This window comes from Colletotrichum gloeosporioides (assembly GCF_011800055.1).
Source record: "Colletotrichum gloeosporioides strain Lc1 chromosome Unknown consensus_53, whole genome shotgun sequence".
Lineage (NCBI taxonomy): Eukaryota > Fungi > Ascomycota > Sordariomycetes > Glomerellales > Glomerellaceae > Colletotrichum > Colletotrichum gloeosporioides.
The window spans coordinates 23,571-46,098 of NW_025544698.1; the positions used below are offsets into that span (position 1 = coordinate 23,571).

General features: G+C 38.4%; 4 protein-coding genes across 4 annotated transcripts; 3 read left to right on the forward strand and 1 right to left on the reverse strand.

The window, feature by feature from the left end:
- Positions 1-767: 767 nt before the first annotated feature.
- GCG54_00011639 (uncharacterized protein) lies at positions 768-1,417 on the reverse strand (the record flags this gene model as incomplete). Its single annotated transcript, XM_045411540.1, has 2 exons — positions 768-787; positions 871-1,417. The coding sequence occupies 2 exons, from the start codon at positions 1,415-1,417 to the stop codon at positions 768-770; spliced, it is 567 nt and encodes a 188-aa protein (XP_045262961.1).
- A 1,269-nt stretch (positions 1,418-2,686) lies between these two features.
- On the forward strand, positions 2,687-12,986 carry GCG54_00011640 (uncharacterized protein; the record flags this gene model as incomplete). Its single annotated transcript, XM_045411541.1, has 2 exons — positions 2,687-4,168; positions 12,981-12,986. The coding sequence occupies 2 exons, from the start codon at positions 2,687-2,689 to the stop codon at positions 12,984-12,986; spliced, it is 1,488 nt and encodes a 495-aa protein (XP_045262962.1).
- Positions 12,987-21,082: 8,096 nt separating this feature from the next.
- GCG54_00011641 (uncharacterized protein) lies at positions 21,083-21,663 on the forward strand (the record flags this gene model as incomplete). The annotated part of the gene is made up of 2 exons (XM_045411542.1): positions 21,083-21,153; positions 21,210-21,663. 2 exons carry the CDS (start codon positions 21,083-21,085, stop codon positions 21,661-21,663), a joined length of 525 nt encoding a protein of 174 aa, XP_045262963.1.
- A 536-nt stretch (positions 21,664-22,199) lies between these two features.
- On the forward strand, positions 22,200-22,450 carry GCG54_00011642 (uncharacterized protein; the record flags this gene model as incomplete). Its single annotated transcript, XM_045411543.1, is given in 2 exon segments — positions 22,200-22,292; positions 22,310-22,450. The coding sequence occupies 2 exon segments, from the start codon at positions 22,200-22,202 to the stop codon at positions 22,448-22,450; spliced, it is 234 nt and encodes a 77-aa protein (XP_045262964.1).
- Positions 22,451-22,528: the final 78 nt, after the last annotated feature.

Consider the following 22,528-nt stretch of genomic DNA (forward strand, 5'->3'; position numbering starts at 1 on the left):
CCCAATCTGGGAAAGATAACCGTTTCTTGAAGACGAAGTCTGTTCCGAAAGTAACACCTGTTTCTTCGTTATACAGCTGGCTGTCGTTAAAGTCGGGAATCCAGCTCGGGAAGTCGTCGGATGGTCCAAAAGGCCGTACTGCCAACATGAGAGCCCAGAGTTGGTTCCAGCCAGTGCTACTCTTAATCAGAACTCTCATGAACTCTTCGTAAACCTCGAACACAGGCTTATCATAATCGGGTTCCAGAAGCATTTCCCAACCAGCTGCCTGCAGCATTGCGAAAACTCCGTACACCTTGTCGTGGGGTCTGGAACAGCGGTGGACGAGGAGAGTTGAGAAGAATTTGAACGCCCCTTCACCAGAGGAAAAGAATTCTGCCCGATACGTGAAACGTCCCATCTAATTCAAATTAATATAAGTCAGCAGATGCGACAACGTCAAGAAGACGGGAGATAGTAACATTAGGAAACTCTAGTGGGTTTTCTAGTACTGTTTTGTTGTTATGTCGTGGGTGACATCTAGTCCGAGGGATAACAGAAACGTAAATTAGAATTGTGACATACTTCGTCCAGAACAGGTATCGACCTGTTGTATTCTGTACGGCCTCGATGGAGGATAGTAGAAATATTAGCAGTATGAGGACTTGCGTGGAGTGCCATCATGAACGAGCCCCAAGACAGCGATGACTGCCCAGAGTATAGGATTATCTTTTGAGCAAATGCCGCTTCCTGGATAGTCCAAACGCGTTTGAACCACTCATTGTCCACTAGCCGACGAAAGTCATCACTGGAACATATTTTGTCAACCTTCTCTGTAAATGATCAGTTAGATCTAGATCATGATTTAATGTCTCGGTCGACTTGTCCTACCTCTCGCCGCCTTCGAGATCCTTTTTGGTAGTTTTTCTGTAATTTCGGAGAGCTTTGCAACCTCATCCATCAATACGAAGGCCAAATCATACGGCGTAACTAATTTTAGTCGGGAAAACAAGCCGCGCGTCCCCTGGTCTGCAGTTCCGAGCCAGATGACAACGCGCCGCGCGGTTTGGTATACCTTTCCCATCTGCACGACTTGAGTATTGCGCTCTTTCTTGCTGCGGTCTGACTCCCCTTGGTCGATACATATAGCATCAACCCACAGTATCCTTCTGGTTACCCTTCGCCTGAGGTGAATCAAGGCGTCCCGGCAATTCGGGGTTACGAGCATGGTGAATCCATCACACGAGATCGGATGCGTCCCCGTCGGCGAGCCCCAGACATAGGACAGGGCTTCATAGCTTGGCGCATCCTCTAGACTGATTTCTTGAAGTTCGCAGCGTATGGGAGCACTGCGGCGGGGTGACGGACGAAGCACTAGGACCCGGATTGATGCTTCATGCCGCAAACTCCTGTGTACGAATGGGGTTGGAAGATCCATGAACTCGAGTGGGGGCAAGTTAAGTGACGAGTTCGGCCATGTAGATGCAAGAAATACCCATGAAGAAGGAATGATTCCAATGACCTTCGGGAAGTTTTATGGGACAGCGCCTTTGCGAACCCAGGTCATAAACGGGACAAGGCATCCAACCGACTGTGCCTCAAAACCTGAAGTTTGGTGGTACCACAGTACCTCCTATTGGTGCGGCAATACTGCGCAGTTGTGCTGGGTGCAATGTCATGCACCACCACCCTTGTTGTGTTGACTAATTGGACACGTTACTATGTAGGCAGACAGCTGGCGGGGAGTGATTGCGTGAGAGCTAATTAGAGGTAGGATTCGTCTGTGGGGTCTCTAATACGTCTTCAGCAGCACGGAGACGGCCGATACCTGTCATCTCCAATGACTGGTCCAAGAATTCACTGGACAAAAAGACGAAAAAGAAGAAGGAGAGAAAAAATAACGAAAGTTACGCTCCGGTCCTTAGCTGCAGTCGGTGGCAATCTTGTCAGATGGCTCTCGACGTGGTCGTCCTCAATCAGCGAAGGGTTGGTCTTCTGATGATTTTCCGGACAAAACAGGGCTTTGTGTTGGGTCTCTGACCTTACGTAAGATGTCATGGACCGTGGCGCCGCAAGCACCACACCAGCCACGCCAGGAAGGTGAGAGGTGGCTGGACATGTCACGCGGCTGCGGTGCTCGGGGCACGGCCCACCCTTTCGGGGAAGCAGATCCACTGTACCTGGATCAATCAGCCAATCAGCCATTTTGTTCATAGTGGGTCCATCCCCAAACTCCTCATTCCTCAGGCAACCTCTGTGCTTCCGGCTTTCTCCCTTTTTCAATCCGCTCCGAATGCCTCCTTTCACCGATCATCATCGGCATCCTCTTCAACGTCGTGGACTCCGCTCCCCTCAACCAGCTTTTCTCCCGTGCTTCTATCGGACAGTCCTCTGCGTTCAGGATTCCGACCGTTCACCTGCTGGCGCGGCTCATTGTGCGAGTAGGGCTGGGTTTCCGCTAGAACCATTCCAGACCGTAGTCTTCGCAGCTTCGCGCCTGGAGTCGTGACTAGTCGCCCGGCCATTCTACTGTTCGCACAATAGTTGCCCATGCACTCTGAGCTGGGTTGGAGTCCCGCCGGACGCGTCTTGTCGAGTAGGAGCGCGCGAAGGGGCATGCTGCAGAACGGAGTAACGGACAACACCACAACGGTGAGTATTGAACCCCCTCCTGTCGCTATTGACCACGTCACTCCGTAGGTCTGGCATGTCGACCGAAGGCAGTCATGACAAGCCGTCTGGGCAAGACTTCCAATTCGATGCCTCCGATGTTATTGTGGTGCTTGAAGAGAAGGGACGATCGCCCGAGGTGATTGAACAACATTTTCAGTTGCGCGCCCGATATTCCCCGCACGCCTCCGTATTCTTTCGCCTCTTCCCAGTCATTGACAACGCGTCAACTACGACCACCGCCTGCGTACAAATAAAAGCCGGAGACATCAAGTCGTTGGAGAAGGAAGTTTATGGGAAGGTCAACGCCGCCAATCCAGGCCCGGCTCATGTTGAAGTTGTCCGCGGACTGCTGGGTGGCATGCATTCGGTAGCCTGTCTCCGATTCAAGCTGCGCAGCCACGGGACAATCGACCTGATCCAACCAGTGGACTCAGATATCGACAACGTACCTGGTGATCGGATCTTAGATACATGCGCATCGCTCAGGTCTCTCGCGGCGGCCTCGCTGTTTTCCCTGTATTTTCGACACGATATCTTGCGTCGGAAGACGTTCAATAAATACGTGTGGGCTGTTGGACAATTCTCACTGTTGACGGAACCCGAGAAGCAACCGTATAAGTGCATGGTGGATGCGCGCAGGCTGTATCATGGCGCTGGCGACAAAGTGCACGTACCTCACGGCCATCTTGGTCCTTCGCCCACGCGAGATCGCTGCAGTCCTCCTGCTCCTGGAACGCCCGCCTCGTGCGGTAGCGGTAGCACGCTCCCCTTCGATGAGGTGCCGCCTTGCCGAGGCCGCCGCGGCTCACCGCCGCCGTATGCCGAATGCGTGACCGAAGGACAGTCACCGAGGGCCGGATCAGACGCCGCATCCATCATCGCCACAACTCCCGCAGCCGACTGCGACCTGCCAGAGTATGGCGATGCCAAACGACGGGATGATTCACTGGATCCCCATCTGGCCGCTCCCCCTTGCGGAACTGAAGACAACCGTCCAACAACAAAAAGGAAATGGTCCATACGTGCCACAACGTCATCCGCAACGCACGCCCATCGACCCGAGAAATTACAGCGATCCCTGTTCGTCGATCTAGATGGCGAGAACCAGGTCGCAATTTTGCATGACCTGCAACAACAAATTAGGCAGCGAGACCAACAGAACGAAGAGCTACAAAAGACTGTCGACCAGTTACGGACAACCGTCGGAGAACTACAGAAGAGAGTTGAGATAATGCAGACGTGGAAGAAAAAACAAGAGGAACTAGTTGGTGATCTGGAAGGAACCTGTTCTCAATTGGCAGAGCGCCAAGACGACTTTGACGATGCCGTTGACTGTTTGTCTGGCGATGTGGACGAGCTTGCCGCGAAACATGACGAGCTCGGGAAACAGATGCTAGATGTCAGTGACGAGTTCCAGGACTTGATGGAAGGTATGGTGTGCAAGGCCCAAGAAGAAATCCGCAAAACCGTTGAAGACGGTATGGCGAAACAAATACAAGAGATTGTTGAGGCTCAAGTAAATGAAGTCAAAAGGAGGATTTCGAAAGCTCTTCAGCCGACATGAGTCAAGAAGTGTTCGAAATAAAGCAACATAAATTCCGCTGTATGGGGAACAACATGGATTAAGAGATATCTACTACAGGCCGTTCTGCGGTGATACAAGAATTACTGCGTATGGACTAATCAAAGTGCTGTTGTCTACCAGAAGCTCCACTTTCTCAAAATATTGCAGAATTGAAACACGAAAGGCTGTCTCGTGGAAAACCAGACCTTGCGCCCACTTCATCAATTTCGCGACTAGCATTTGACGCTCATTTCAGATTATCTAGTACCACAGGAGTCGCATCAAAGATGCATACGTGCCTGACCGCTGCAAATTAACACTCGCAATCTCTACCTACTCAGGTGTCTTGGTGAAGGTGTCGCCTCTGATGATCCTGGGCAAACTCCAGGATCCTGAGATTCGCAATCCTAACCTGAGCATATCTGAGCTCTTGTTGGAGCTCTTTTTGAGTTGGAACCCTTATTGGAGCTCTTGTCCAGGGTGGAGCTCAGGGCAGTTCACGTTCTGTCTACGGTACTCTCTCCGAGCCTAACTCCGGAGCATCCGGAACATCTTGCACACCGTCGCTCTGATTTTGGAGACGTGCATCTCTGAACCCCAAGTGATGGTCTTGACGATGATCTCAGGCTTTACTCGGCATGCGACGCAGCAGAAGCCGTGTTGAAGAAGGCAAAACATCCATTCACATATGGGGAAAACCTCTCTATTAGCGACAGTTATGGTTGACGGCTAATCTCTGTCCACCGCGGGACCAACAGGAAAAGCACGGTGTGACTGCTCTTGGCTGGGCTCGGGGTGCACATTGCCCTTCAGGGGAAGTAGTGACGAAAGGGCAAACACCACTTTCCTGTCGCTCAATGTTGCACGGTCGGGCCACAGTGACTGCAACCACTACTGTAGTCTGTGCAGTTGGGCCAGTTTGGTTGGTGTCACTGCTTCACGGGAGATGGTGAGAAAACCGTCGCCACTTCCCCTGCCGACCACTGTGGATAGGTGTGTATGCTCCCCGTCGGCCACCAGCTCCAGCGCTGAAATCGGCGCCCAGCCCTTGATATGCTGCAGAATGTTGCCTTTGCGTCCGAGGGAGGTAGCTGTTGAGAAGGGAGGGAGCTGTTGCAAATACAGATTCCTGGCCCCGATGCTCTCGCGTATGTATCCTGCTCATTACATCTCAAAGTCGTTCCTGCCCAACCACTCATGAGCGAGAATTAGGACGTCGTTCTGCCCACCAAAGGTCTCGTGGGGAAGTCCAACTTCAACTACACACCTTGAGCCTGTTTTTGACGTGTGAGCTATCGGCGCGGGTGCTTTCAGGACAAAGAGATGGGGTGGAGGGTGCCGAATTACATCCTTTACAGTGACTGACTGCTGATTCTGGCGCTCAATTCGGCAGTTGGTGCTTGCATCTCAGACTGGCAGTAAGTCCTGAATGTAGGAGCTTCCCGGTCAAGTCAGTGGAAGCTTTCTAGCGCGCCATGGAATAAGACGTTGACCTGAATGGAACCGTAGAATTCTCCGTGCTTCGACCTGCAAGGTAACTTCAACTTGCTGTCTCCGCAATGGTCTTTTTCCTGGCTCCCCGCCACGGTACCTTATCCAGCACCCAATGGGTCCACAGGAAGAGTTCCAAACTGACTGGTAGCCTGAAGAGAATGAGAACTCACCACCGCCGCATTTCAGCCGAAATGACAACTGCACCTTCGGCGGTCAACCTCCAACTCGTGTGCTGCACTGCCGATGCCACTGCAAGTGGCAGTGGGTTGGGTATTTCCGATCGACCTCTCAACCGAGGCTTCCCATCGCGCCGCACATGACAGGAAAGGTGATGCTTAACAAAAAGGGTATTGCTATTGAGCCCAGATTTGAGGAGCAGGCTGCCGGCAGTAGAGAGCCAGGTCATGGATTTTGATCTCCTCGCTGGCTCGCCCTTATCAGGGGATTTAGGCTCGTGCCTACAACCACCTTCACAGATGCCGTGTTTTGCCCATCCTTGTCGCAGCCCACACTGCGAAAAGATCCATGGGCCCTTTTGTAACTGTCGCAAAGCAGTAAAGCCTGTTATCTGCCTCAAAGGAGCTGTCTGCAGCTCGGCAAACTTTGGCTGCAGAGCGGTCTAGGGTCTCCACCCGGAGCGGGGGCAACTGCCCGTCCCGCTTTCACCGAGTGGCCGGTGGCGCACGGAGCTTTCGGCACGGACTTGACGGAGTAGCGGACCTGTGGGTCCATCTTCTTTCTTCAATTTTTGCCGGGATTTCGGCACACCTCGAGCGCCAGGAGCTCGATACGTGACGCCTGCCCGCCGGCGGCTGCAGCAACCCAGAAAGTGCGGTCTCTTTCGAAGACCACGATTCTGCTGCGACTGATGACGACTTCGACGGCTTTAACGCCGATTGTGATTGCGACTTCCCCAAGGTTATTAGCGACAGGGACAAAGAAGCATCCGTTGTAGAAGCTGCCGATGCCAATTAAGCCAGTGGGGCCGAGCGCTCTCGAGTGGAGGACAGGACCCTCTTGTCCAAGACGACAGCACTAAGTCTGCCACAGGCGCCAAGCACGTCGTGACGTTGTCCACAACTGTCCCGTCGGAGATCCATCTGAGTTTTGAACTTAACGTTGAGATTTGGGACGTGAGAGTTCTGAGAAGCTATACCACCTGCCACAGGATCTATATTAAGCGCATTGAATGCCACTGATCCATCCCCGAAGGAAACTCCTTTCTCTTATCATGTATGCAGTTCCGCTCGCCTTCTGAGATGACACAAATTGCTGGACCAATCACTTTGCCCTTATGGACCGGCATCTTTTCGTCCGGCACATTGCTCTCATGCTGGAGGAGTGGTTCTCCAACATACTTCACGGCGAGCATCGTGGTAAAGCGGAAGTCCCATTCCTTCCCCCTCGAACAAGTCCTTTGCGCACCACGTTTCCATTCTGGCTCCCACAGTGGTATCATAACGTCGCCAATCTCCGTAGTCTTGGGGCCAATGCCATACAAACGACATGAATCGTCTTTCGCGCGTGGCTCAGGTGGCTCCAGCTGGAACAGGCAGAATTCCTGCAAAAGAGTATCCAAGTACTGAAAGGAGTGAATTAAACCTGCGCCTGTCGATTCTGGGAATCTAAGGTTGATCTTGGTTATGTAATTATTGAAAGATGCATCATTGATTTCTCGGTCCCGACCGGAGTGGCGGAACTCTTTCGCCTTTGCTAGCAAAGAAGAAAGGGCGAGAATATGCCGTGTAAAGTCGAGAGTGGCGGGGAAAAGCTCGTCCAATACTTCCATTACACGCCCAGCTCTGCAATTGTCATCGAGTAGAAACGAATGATATTTCTTAACGTAGGTAACCCGGTAACCCCGCTCCCCGCCGATCGAGGGATGCCAATGGACCCGTGGGACGCCGCTGTCAACCGTGAAAGTCGAATATTCCCGCCATTTGGGTGAGGTAGGATACCGCTCGTGGGTGTCCGGGTTTCGTATGTCAGAAAAGAAAGGTAGGGTCCGCTTCCGAGACTTTGACCAGTCAGGGACCCACGACGGATAAAAGGCATCTCCTGGATAGCACACGGGGCCGAACTCAAATAAATGAATTAGTAATTGGAAGTTGATGGACCTGTCGTTAAGACCAAAGGCCATTAAGGCAACCTGCCTGTACAACTCCGTCCAGTGGGCAGTGTAGTCGAGGGGAAATCTCTTTTCGTTCGGTACGAGGCCAAGAAGGGCGGCAATACGATCTTTAGGGTCACGACACTCGGCTTCATGGAAGTGCCACAGTAGCTCTAGTATGCCGCGCTTGGTGGTAGGCTCGCATAGGTTTGCCGCCATATTGACTGGGTAACAAGCCACGTCGAGACTGAGGAAACGCGTGGCGGCCAAAGAGATGGATAGCAAAGCAAGGGAATACCGTCCGCAGTGAACAATTGCCTCGGGGGCGAGCATTGCCTCCTGAACCACCCATCGACGGGAGAACCAAGGCCGCGAAAAAAAGTCGTGTAAAGACTTTAACCCGACCACTCCGTCTTCACGACAGAAGACTTCGTTCAAGTGAAAGACAACGCGTCCAGCCATATGCCACTGCGGTTGAATTTTAGGGAGCTGACTGAGTAAGCGCAAAAGTGTGAAGACCTTCGCAGTTATGCGATCATTTGAACCCAGCCAAATGCGCACGTCTTTTGCCTCTCTATATATTCGTCCCATTAAAGGGATTTGCTGGGACTTCTCCTTTCCGTTTGTCTGGTCGAGACATATAGCGTCAATCCACAAATAATAAGGCTTCTCCCGCCCGCGAAAATGTCGCAAGAGTGCGTCGACGTTAGCGGTAATCCTCACGTACGAGATGTCATCATCGCACCAGATTTCCAAAGTCTGTGAGGGGGGTTGCTCGCCCCATGTATATGAAACAGCAGAGTATTCTTGTCTCTGTGCGGAACGCCGGCATTGCACAATCCTGCAGCTCAAGGGATCTCTTTCATCCGTCGCCGGATCTAGAGCAACAAGTCGCAGTGCATCTATCGTTTCCAGAGGTTCGTAGTAGTATTGATTAAAGACCGGCATGGCCTCGTTCTTTTGTGGAGCCGGACTTTTAGATGGGACCTCTTCGCTCGTAGGGCGGCGGAAAAGAAGTGTCAGCGGACGATATGGAGATATCAACGCCGTCGCGTGTACGGTTCGTTTTCATGTAGATGTTTATTCATCGCTTTGTTGGCACTTCACCTGAGAAGCGGGGTACTGATAGTGATCAGACAGGCTCATTCCAATCAAGGCCGTTGGCGGAAATGCCCTTCCTGCATGCATGGTTGCTGCAGACCAAGTGATCTACATCATGTGATTAGCGAATTGGCGAATCGGCGTAACAGTTCTTAGCCACGTCACTGATCTTGGTACTTCCTGCGGCAGATATAACGCGGTTTTCTCTCGATTATGCTGGCACGTATTACATGGACCTCGTGTTTTAGATTTTGCAAAGGCGGGCACTGAGTGCTTCTGAAAATTAAGTCATAGAGGATAGTAATGATAACTCGGTTTGTTGACCACATCGTAGAAAGTCTTGTTGCCATCACCGCCAGCATCGCGTTGCAACCGGGATGCCAATCATTCATCCGCCTGATTGAGCGCGCCGCGAGGCACTAATATCTATGCGCAGAAGTATAGGCCCAGCCGTCTCACAAGAGCCAATCCTACATCTCTAACTAGCTCTCACATAATATTATATACGCTCCCCTATAAACCCCTCTAAAGAAGAGTTGCAGGCTATTAAGGAAATAATTTATAAGTTTTGCTTCTGAGACGTAATGCTAACGCAGTAGTAATACCTAAGCTAAAGGCTACTGCAGTTAGTACTAACAGCTGGGTTCTAGGAGTAACTTTATTTAGAAGGGTTAGTAATAGTTCTTAATTTATCTAAGGAGTTTGGTTGATAGGCTGGGGGAGATGAAATGAGAACTTATAAGTGACTTAGAGTGAAAGCGCTGTTGTGAGTGTTAATAATCTTCTGACAAAAGTCTTTTGAGACGGCTTAATACTATTAGTTACAGTTCGTTAAGATTTCAGTATATTGTTACAACCTGTTATATATAGATAACAGTTAACTAACCTACTTAGGCGCTGGGTAGCTAGGATAGGATATTTATACTATAGAGCTAATAGGAATAATAGGGACTTACTTAGAATAGAAGAACTATAGTATAAGTTATATAATAATAAGATAAGGAGAACGATTAGTAGAGTATAGGAAGAAATATTTAGTAATTAGTTAATATTACTAACTAATTATAATTACCTATATACCTAAGTAATTACCTAAAAGTAAATAAAGGATACTATTTAGGATTTATATATAATATAACTTAAGCTTTATTTAAGGTTAGACTTCTATAGCTCTTTAGTAATTAACTTAGTATTTATCCTTATAGATACTCTTAGCTTACTTTTATTATAAATTATTTATTAAGTTTAAGACTAATTACTTTAGTCTCTAAAAGACCTAATCTACTATAGCTTATAANATTAAGTTTAAGACTAATTACCTTAGTCTCTAAAAAACCTAATCTACTATAACTTATAACTTATAACTTAGATTATAACCTTAGTATACTATTATAATATATTAATCTTTAGTTTCTATTAGTAAACCTTATTATTAGATAACTAACTATAATATTTTAATTACTTCTATTTAGTAAGTTAATTATTAATACTTACTAATAGTAAAAATAATAAATATATCTTCACATACCTCTATTAAGTTACTTATTTTAAGAACCTCCTCTTCTTTATAGTAGCTAGTTTAGAACCTAGCTAAAGAACTTAAAGGAACTTCTATAGTAGTAAACTCTAATAATAAGGTAACCCTAAAGAAAGATACCTATAAATACTTTTAAGCTAGAATTAAGAAAGGAGATAATAATATTATTAAAATCTAAACTATATATAATAATATTACTATAGAACTTTAAAACCTTAAAAAAATAATATAATAACTAAGAAATAGCCTCTAGTATATTATAGACCTAGAAAATAAAATTATTTAACTTAGAGGATAAAATAGTAGTACTAATATTAAAGAACTCTAAGAAGAAATCTATACTTTATATATAGCTACTAATATTATTATAACCTCTACTAAAGGATAATAAAAACTTAAACTTAATACTCTAATTACTTATAATAGTACTCCTAGATAACTTAAGTTATTCCTAATCTAAGTTAAGAACTATTAGAACTTCTACTATAAAGATTTTACTAACTAGACTAAGAAAGTTATTTATACTACTACTTATTTATAAAAATAAGCTTTTAAATAGTTTAAACCTATCTAAGAAAAGTTCTTTAAGTATAAAACCTTAAATAAATACTCTACTAAGACCTATAATATCTATAGTAACTTTAAGGGATTTAAAAATACTTTCTATTCTCTCTTCTAAAACTTTAATAAGAAATAATAAGCTAAGAGAGACTTTATATAGCTATAATAGATAAAGTTAACTAAAGAATATACTACTATATTTAGATAACTTAGTATCTAACTTAACTTTACTAAAGAAATTAAGATCTTTATATTCTATTAAGGACTTAAGGATAAAGTTAAGAATAAGATTATTAAGATTAACTATCTTAAAGACTTTCTTTAGTATACTAACTTTACTATTAAGATTAATAATTAACTTTTTAAATACTATAAGGAAAAGGGCGAAAAATAATAAGAACTAAACTCTAAATATAAATACTAATAGTAGCCTTAATAGAAGTTTAACCCTTAGTAGAATAATAATAAACCTTAAAATAACTAGAATAACACTTACTAAAATATTACCTATAGATAATATAGTAGACCTATAGATCTTAATATAATAACTAAACTTAATAATAAGAAACTATAGAACCCTAAGTATTATAACTATAATAAATAAAGGTATATTACTAGAGACTATAAGTAGCTTAAAAAGCTTCCTTAGAAATTAGTAACTAAATAGCCCTAATAAGTTAATACTATTACTAAAGTCCTATATATATTTTAGTCTTAGACTAAATATTATAATAATAACTATTAAATCTACCTTAAAGATAAGGAAATATTAGGATACTACCTAAAGGATAGTAACTTTAAGTAGTCTAGATATAATATAACTACCTTAGATATATATCTAAGAACCTTAATAATAATATATACTAGTAATAATAAAATCTATAGAAAAACCTAAGAATAACTTAATAAGATATTATAAGTATAGTAACTTAAACTAATTCCTAATTCTACTTTAAAAATAACTAATAACTAAGGTTAGACTAACTATAAACTTCTAAACTAAACTACTTATATAATACTAAAAGAATAAATAAAGGAAGAATCTAATAATAAGTTAGATTATTAGTATAACCCCTTAGAAAAATAGTAACTATTTAATTTTATAAATAACTAGACTTTTAGAGAAGGAGAAGGTTCTCTTTATAACTTAAATAAACTTTATAATATTATATACTAATATACTTAGGTAGAGATTGCCTATAAGCTTACCCTTAGTATAGATAATATTAGCTCTAAAGAGGAATCTAAGAAGGATAATATACCTAAGCAAATTATATATAAATAAATTAACCTATATAATAATAAATAGTTTATTAAACTTTATAATATACTTAATATAAGGCTAAGAATATATTATACCTTATAACTTAGAATTAAAGATTACTTATATCTTAGAATTACTAACCTTAACTATTAATACCTCTTTTAGGTATAATATTTCTTTAATTATTATGAAATCTATATAGGAGATAAATATAAATACTATTTCTAACCTAGGTAATATAATAATAGTCTCTTATAAAACGTTTATACTATATATATCCTTATTAGATAGAAACTTAGAAAGTTTAATAGTAATATTACTATATTCACCTCTAGCTAATAATTTCTTATAAAATACCTCTATAATAAATAAGTAAAATAAAATAAATATTAATATAATAAATACTAAATCTACTATAAGGAAAAAGTATATACCTAGAGAATTATAAAGAATAAACCTTAACCTCTTTAAGTTAGATATTATAAAAATAGCTTTATAAAGGTATAATAGGAAGGAAAGCAAATTACTTACTTAGGATATTTAGAGTAATTAAAAAATTAGACTTACTTACTAATATAAAACTATAATAAGTAATAAGGAAAAGGTTTATCTACTAAATATTATAAAGATATTAAGATAATATAAAACTTAAAGTTACTATTAACTAATAGATAATACTTATACTAATTAATAATAGAGCTAAAGTAAACTTTATTACCCTCTAAGCTATTAATAAGCTAAAAGTACTATAAAGAGGAAAAAAATAACTATATTAATTATATATAGTAGAAGGAGAAGAATTTAAGTATAAAAGAGGTACTATTTATAATAAAACTATACTTTTTAAGATAAACTACTTAAATTAAAAAGAAAGAATCTAATTTAATATTACTAACTTAAGAATATATAATATAGTATTAAGACTACTTTAGTTATAAATAAGTAACCTATAGATAGATTAGAGTAAAGGCTAACTCTATTAGGATTATAATAATTTAGTTCCTAAGTAGCTCTATTAAAAATAAGCTTTAAATAAGCTAATATAGTAAGAAATTATAAGATAATATATCTACTACCTTAAGGTAAAGTAAGTTATATTACTACTATTAATAATAATAGATCTTAAATAGAAGAATAATTTACTTCTATTTATTTTAGAAGAGTATAAAGTTTATAAGAAACTCTTTATAATTAAATTAGAAACTAAACTACTTAAATATACTAGTTTTAATTATAAAATCCCCCTTAAAGAAGGGAAGGAACTATAATTTAATAAGATCTATAGACTTAACCTAATAGAGATAGAAGCTTTAGATAAGTATCTTAAAGAAAACCTTAAGAAAGGTTATATTAAACCTTTAATATTACTAATAGGAAGCTTTATCCTATTTATACTTAAGAAGAATAGAAAACTATAGCTATATATTAACTATTATATACTTAACGAAATAATAATTAAAAATTACTACTTACTACCCCTTATAGATAAAATAAAATAACTTTTATATAGAGCTAACTAGTTTATAGCTTTTAATCTTAAAAAGGCTTATAACTTAATTTAAATAAAATAAAGTAAAGAATAGAAGACTACTTTCTAGATATAAAAAGGATATTTTAAGTACTTTATTATACCCTTTAGCTTTATTAATATACCTATAATATTTTAGAATATAATTAATATAATATTATATAAATATATTAATATCTATATAGTTATCTACTTAGATAATATCTTTATCTTCTTACTTATACTTAAGAAGTATAAAGAAGATATTTATTATATTTTATAAGCTTTCTAAGAAGCTAAACTCTTAATTAAACCTAAAAAAAGTAAATTTTATATATAAAAAGTAGAATACTTTAGATTTACTATTACCCCTAAAAAGGTTTATATATTAAGAAATAAAGTTAAAGCTATTAAGGAATAGCTAATACTTAANTAAAGCTATTAAGGAATAGCTAGTACTTAATAACCTTAAAGAAGTCTAAAGATTCTTAGGGTTTATTAACTTCTATTATAAATTTATTAAAAACTATAGTAAAATTAATATAGCTCTTACTAGTCTTAACTATAAAGATATACCCTTTATATAGGAAGAATTATAATAGATAGTATTCTAGAAGATTAAGGACTTTATTACTAGTAAACCTATTTTAATTATCCTAGACCTAATAAAATAATTTAAAGTAGAACTTAATATATCTAACTATATAATTAGAGCATAACTATTATAATAAGATTTAGAAAGATACCTATACCCCTATACTTTCTTCTCTTATAAGCTTTATAGACTAGAACTTAATTATTAGATCTATAATAAAGAACTTATAGTAATTATTAAAGTTTTTAAAGAGTAGAGACCTAAGCTTTTAGGAACTATCTATAAAGTATTTATATACTTAAATTATAAGAATTTATTATACTTTATAACCTTAAAAGTGTTAAATAAATAATAGATTAGATAGTTAGAATTCTTATTTAAATTTAACTTCTAAATTATTTATTAAAAAAGATTAGAAAATAGTAGAGCTAATACTCTTAGTTAATAATTAGATTATAATATCTTAATACTTAAGGGAACTTAAATAATTCTTAAATAATAAGATAATAGAGACTTAGTACTAGTAGCTAAACTCTTAATAATAGCTAGACGATTTAGTATTAGCCTAATTAATAAACTAAATAATAAAGTAATTATAGAATTTTATATACACTCTATATATAGTTATTAAGGAATTATAAAGACTTAGAAATAACTATAATAATAATATAGAAAAAAGGTTATAAGAGAATATATAGTAAAAGCAATTAAGGATTATAAGGTATACTTAAAAAGTAAACCTACTTAATATTAACTTTATAGTATATTATAACCTTTACTTATACTATAAACTACTTAGTAATCTATATCACTTAACTTTATTATTAAACTATTAAAGTTATAAGAACCCCTTATAGGAGTATATTTTAATAATATTCTTATTATAGTAGACTAACTTATAAAGTATATTTACTTTATCCTATATAAAGAAATAAGTAATACTAAAAAATATATATATACCTTCTTTAAATATATTATTACTAACTATAAAATACCTAAGGAAATTATATTAGACTAAAATAAAATCTTTACTTCTAAGTTTTAGAAGTTAATTATATTATAACTTAGTATTAAATAATTAATATCTACTATATTTTATTTATAGACTAATAAATAAATAGAATATATTAACTAAATCCTTAAAATATACCTCTATACTTATATTAATTATAACTAAGATAATTAGGTTATATTACTACTAATTACTTAGTTTACCTATAATAATATAATTAGAGAAAGTATTAAGGAATCCTCCTTCTATTTTAATTATAGCTTTAAACTAACTACTTATAGAGAACCCTAAGTAGGCTTAGCTATAGTTAAAGCTACTACCTTAGTATAATAAATTAAAGATATCTAAAGTAATACTTATAAAGAACTTAAATTTATTTAATAATAAATATTAAGATTTAGTAATAAATAAAGGATTAAGGGATTAACCTTAAAAGAGGGAGATAATACCTACTTTATATAGTAAAATATTAAAATAAAATAACTAAGTAATAAACTTAACTATAAAAAACTTAAACCTTTTAAAATTTTATAAGTTATTTTATTAGTTAACTATAAACTTAAACTTTTAAAAACTATAAAATATTACTTAGTATTTTATATTTCACTTCTTAAGTTAGTATTATAAGGATTATAAATAAATAACTTTATTATTATAGAAAATAATAAACTAGAGTATAAAGTAGAGAAGCTATTAGACTATTAGTATAGAGATAATAAATAGGAATACTTTATTAAATAGAAAAACTATAGATATAAAGATAATATATAGGAACTTAATAATAACCTACTTAACTATTAAGATAAGATTAATAAGTATATTAGAATACTTAATTATATTAATCTTAAGGATAGACTAAATCTACTTATAACTTTAAAAGAATTTAAGGAATATATAAAATATATTAATAAAAGAGAAAGATAAATATAAGAAGAGTTATAATAGAAATAAAGAGAAGCTAAGAAATAAAGGATATAACTCTTATTAATATAAGTATAACTAAGAGAATACTTTAGACTAATATAATAGGGAAATATATCTATTTAACTAGGAATATTAGAATATAACTAAGACTCCCCTAATAAGAAACTTAGAGTATTAGGATTTTAGTTAAGAATTAAATCTAAGTTTAGAATATTAAAACTACTTATAAATTAAACTTCTAATATAGGAGATATTACTAGCTCCTCTTTTATAACCTCTTAACCTTTTTAAAATACTATCTTTTTCTACTTATATAAATAATTTAATTATATTATAGATTTATCTAACTTAACTTATATAATATATAAAGTAACTACTTTCCTTCTTAAAACCTCCTCTTTAGCTACTTTAGTATCCTCTAAATAAGTAACTTTATTTAGTAAGTAATTAACTAAGATAAGTTAGTACTAAATAGGAAATATAGTAAAAATAAGAAACTTATAAGTATAAATAGTATCTACTACTATATTATAGAATTACTCTAAATAAGTATACTTACTATAAACTTCTCTACTAGGGAGAAGCTTATAACACTTCTCTAAAGAATAATAATAAGAATAAGGTATATTAATAATTAGACTAAACTTAGTAATATATAAAGTATAGTTATAATAATAAAGAGTAGAGGTAATATTTAATTTTAATTTCTAAATATAACTTAATATAGTATTAGTATTATAAGTAAAAATAGGAAGTATAATTAATAGATCCTTAACTTAAGACTAATAACCTACTTATATTAGGTCTTAAGGATAAGACTTTTAGAGAGGGGACCTAATATTATAACTTATTATATATAAATAATAGTTAACTAACCTATTTAGGTGCTAAGTAACTAGGATAAGATATTTATATTATAGAACTAATAGGAATAATAAGAACTTACTTAGAATAGAAGAACTATAGTATAAGTTATATAATAATAAGATAAAGAGAATAATTAGTAGAGTATAAGAAGAAATACTTAGTAATTAGTTAGTATTACTAACTAATTATAATTATTTATATACCTAGGTGATTACCTAAAAGTAGATAAAGGATACTGTTTAGGACTTATATATAGTATAACTTAAGCTTTACTTAAGGTTAAACTTCTATAGTTTTTTAGTAATTAACTTAGTATTTATCCTTATAAATACTCTTAGCTTATTTTTACTATAAATCACTTATTAAGCTTAAGACTAATTACCTTAGTCTCTAAAAGACCTAATCTATTATAGCTTATAACTTATAACTTAGACTATAACCTTAGTGTACTATTATAATATATTAATCCCTAGCTTCTATTAGTAAACCTTACTGTTAGATAGCTAACTATAATATATATATAGGCGTTAGTCCTATTAATAGTACCTATATACTACTAGTTAGTTTTAGTTAGGGCGACCTACTTAGTATACCTATATAGATATATTTTCTAATCTAAAGTTTAGTGTAGTTAAAGCTAATAGTAGGGTTCTATTAGTAACTATAATAATATTAATATTATTTTAAAGGTCTATATATACTATATAGCTATTATATAGGGCTATATTATTATATACCTATAAGTTTACTAAGTTAATTCTATACTAGTTTATAATAATTTTATATATATTAAATAAGTTAACTAAGTAGAATTTACTACTTAGAGATAAGGTAGATAGTTTTATATATTATCTAATTAGAAATAGAAACCTATAATATTTAATAAAGCTAAGCTAAATAAGTAATAGAGGATTAAGTCTACTAATTACTATTAAAGTTATAGATAGAGGCTTTAAAGTACTAAGTATAGTATAATAGTTAAATTAAAGTCCTAAGTAGATAGAACCTACTATAGGATTCTATTTATAACTACTATTTAGATTAATTATCTTATATATTAAATAATATAGCTTATAAATCTAATAGGTTAATACTATACTAAGTCTTAATTATATTAAAAGTGTTTTTAAACTTTACTAAGTAGAACTTTTAGCCTATAGTATATTAGCTTAGTAGTATTTATTATTATATAAAATCTTACTAAATAAGATAAGACTTAGTTATATTAGTAATAGGGGACTTAGTCTACTTATAGTAGAAGGTCTCACTCCTATAGTAGCTATTAGGGTGCTAGGGATTTAATACTATTAATTATAGTTCGTTAAGATTTTAGTATATATAGGCGTTAGTCCTATTAATAATACCTATATACTACTAGTTAGTTTTAGTTAGGGCGACCTACTTAGTATACCTATATAGATATATTTTCTAATCTAAAGTCTAGTATAGTTAGGGCTAATAGTAAGGTTCTATTAGTATCTATAATAGTATTAGTGTTATTTTAAAGGTCTATATATACTATATAGCTATTATATAGGGCTATATTATTATATACTTATAAGTTTATTAGGTTAATTCTATATTAATTTATAATAATTTTATATATATTAAATAAGTTAACTAAGTGGAATTTACTACTTAGAGATAAAGTAAATAGTTTTATATATTACCTAATTAGAAATAGAAACCTATAATACTTAATAAGACTAAGCTAAGTAGGTAATAAAGGATTAGGTCTATTAGTTACTATTAGAGTTATAAATAGAGGCTTTAAAGTACTAGGTATAATATAGTAACTAAGTTAAAGTCCTAAGTAGGTAGAACTTACTATAGGATTCTATTTATAGCTACTATCTAGATTAATTATCTTATATATTAAATAATATAGCTTATAAATCTAATAAGTTAATATTATACTAAGTCTTAATTATATTAAAAGTGTTTTTAGACTTTACTAAGTAGAACTCTTAACCTATAGTATATTAGCTTAGTAGTATTTATTATTATACGAAATCCTACTAAATGAGATAAGACCTAGCTATATTAGTGACGGGGGACTTGGTCCGCCTGTGGCGGAAGGTCTCGCTCCTGTGGCAGCTGTTGGGGTGCTGGGGATTCCGACACAAACGAAGTATCCAAGCCAGAGACCGGTGCAAGTGTTCCCAACCACTGGGTTCCAAGCATAGCTGTGAAACGTGTTAGGTTGGCTGCTCTTGGCTCATCTTGGATTGACAAATGGATCTGGGACCACTCACAATCCCGCAACGCTGAAGGCGCTGGATGCTTGCTGGAGATAACTTCACAGTTATCACCAGAGACGACCTGATAAAATGAGGTACCTGCAATCTTTCATGGAATCTTCTTCAGACCAAAACTAGAAACAGCTCATATGTCGCATCAGTACCAGCTGAGTTAGTGAAGGGGCAGAGGGGCGTCAAGTCGTCGAAGACGCTTCGGTGGACGTAGCAGTTGCAGATGCCACAGTAGATATTATTCCAGGTTCAAACTCTCCCTCAACACTGTATTCTTCACCAAGAGTGAGTCCGTTCTTGCAGTAAGGTCCAACAGAAGGGTTCAGTGTGAGGAATTGAGACATGGGTATGCCCCAGTCCGACGATATGGAGTCGCATGTCTCGCCCTCGACGAACCGACTTAAGTGAGTTGGTGGGTTTTGATCTGGCGTAAGATGCACGGCAGGTTCGCCCTGTCTTTGGGCGTCGAGTCAACTTCTATTATTATTGTTTTGCCACGAGAGTTGCCCGGAAGGAATAGGAGATTGGGACTTGCCCAATGCAACGCTGTTGCCTGCAGCAAAGAATACGTTTTTCTCATTAACGCCTCTTCGTGCCTAGAGGAAGTTAGAGGGTTGAGCTAAGCTAACAGTCATACCAACTGCATGCTGCTTCCACAATATCGAACTCATGATGTTGGTTTTCTGCTGATCTATCTGCCTCCCTTTTGCAGTAGTGTATATCTTGTATGTAGGTACAGAGTGCAAGGAGGCTAAGGAAGACCATCAGGAACAATCTATGTTCAGTGGCAGGGGAGCTTGGCTGGCCTAAGCATGTGGCTGACTGCGGGTTGAAGTCACTCTTTGACTGTTGTATTTATCTCCGCCGTAATTATCCGTTCATGCAGCGGCTAAGACGGCGGAGTACTTCGTTGCCTCCTCGGCGCATCGGACGAATGTTTCTGTTTCGAGTGAGGCTACATATTACTTTAAACCCAAGAAACCAAAATCCTGCCCGCATGTCAATGGTTGGTGGCTGTGCCTCGCAGAAACAGAAGATTAGATTACTAAGACACTAGCATACCATGTAACGGCCCGGCCAACATACTGAAGATGCTGATGGTGCTGCGGGTCGTGCACACACGAAACGCCATCTGGAGAGGGAATCGAACCGGATCCGGTTATTTCTGCCGATGCGTGTCACTAGTTGGAACTTGTCCAGCAAAGTCTTGTACAGCTGGCGCGAATACTTCTAGTCAAACCATCATCCGTGCTTCTCGTTAACTCTGACTACGAGGTCTCCATCCGAAGTTCGTTTTCATGTCCTTTGCAGGCAACAGAACAAGAAACGACCAATCATGTTTGGACTCAAAGCACTGTCAACGGGGCTCTTTGCCGCTGCCTCCGTCTCCAGAATTCAACTTTGGAAGACGCCCGGCCAAGTCCCGACTGACGTACCAGCTAGATGTCATGCAGCGCTCAGCAACAACACTACCTGCGACTTTTTAATCACGGCTGATAGCCCTGCGAACGGAGAGGTCGTCGTCGGCGAAGCGACTGATGTCTTTTGCAGCTCCGCCTGCTGAGAATCGCTGCGCTCGTTCAAGAGCAGCGTGACATCTGAATGAGGGCATACGCGATACAAGCTGTGGGAAAATATCACCATGACAGCTTCCGGACAGGCCATAGCAGAGGGGCTACTCTGGGCGAATCGTTTCCTCTGCATTCAAGACGAGTAAGTCGAAATCGTGACCGAATGCGAAGTCTGCTGGACCCTTACAGCCATGATAGGTCAGGCGTCTGTCTTCCAGAGTTCTACGATGGCGAAAAGGAGCTATGTTCTGATCGTGATCTCACATTTGCCGCCACTATTGTCAGCACCGACTATGGCCGGGGACATGTAGACGAAGAAAGCTTCCAAGAGTTGCTATCGTCATACCCGGCCCCAGCCAATAGCTACACCTCAAGCTACACACAACCGCCGCCGTCCCTGACTCCAACTTGCCGTGGGACAACGATCACAGTTCAGGAGGGTGACACTTGCGAGCCAATATCTCGAGCAAACAGCGTAGCTACAGACCGAAACATTGCCGACAAATACATGGATTACTCCTGTCGAGAGTTGGTGGTCGGCATGAAGCTGTGCATCCAGGACACTTGCACCATCGCACAGATCCAACAAGGGCAGACTTACGAGGATAGAACCAGTAGCAAAGGCTTCACTATAGTGCAGCTCACCTCTTAGAACCCGTGGATCAACCCCAACGTCATATGACGAGGACTAACTTTGTGTGATTCCCCAACCCAAGACCTTGAAGACGAAGTGCGACAGCAATATGACTTCTAATCCTGATGGGCTTGCTGGAAGAACCATCTGCCTCGCAAGTATATGTGGAAGCTTGCACAATTGGGTTTGAAGAGCGCCGGGTCCGTTCGAATTCCCCACGACCGCAGAATCGACGACAAGACGTTCATGGACCCTGTACGAGGACTCGGAAGTCAACTGTTGTGACAACTTCTTCGCTGATGATATCGCAGTTCTTCGCCCCTTTTCACATCATTCAAGACAGCCTCCGTTGAGACAACGTATGAAGGGGGGTCCTTAGGCACAGCAACTCTTTTCAATCCATCATATACACCCCCTGCAGAGTTTTCATACAGCTTTAGACTCGGCCAAAGAGTCAATCATTAGGCGAATACACAAAGTACTGCTGGATCACTGACGAGGACTGGGCCCAAGGCTAAGACGCGGACGCCTTCCCGGCAGCGTATCTGAACTTGATGAACACATACTGTTACTATAGCGAGGGCATGCCGTCTCCTACCCTTCCCCACCCGGCGCCCGCGCGCCCGCGGTCTGCACACCGGACAGGAGTCAGTACACCCTCCAGCCAGCGCCGGACCCCGTCGTCACTCCAACCCCCCATCAGCCAAATCTCACCCGCGGATGCAGCAAGTTCCACAAGGTTGCCAGCGGCCAGTTCTGCGCCGATGTTGCCAGTGAATATGGTATCAGCCTGGAGAACTTCTAAAAGTGGAACTCTGACGTGGGATTAGACTGCCACAATCTGTAGCTCGGCGTGTGGGTATATGTGGTACAGCGGGCGGCT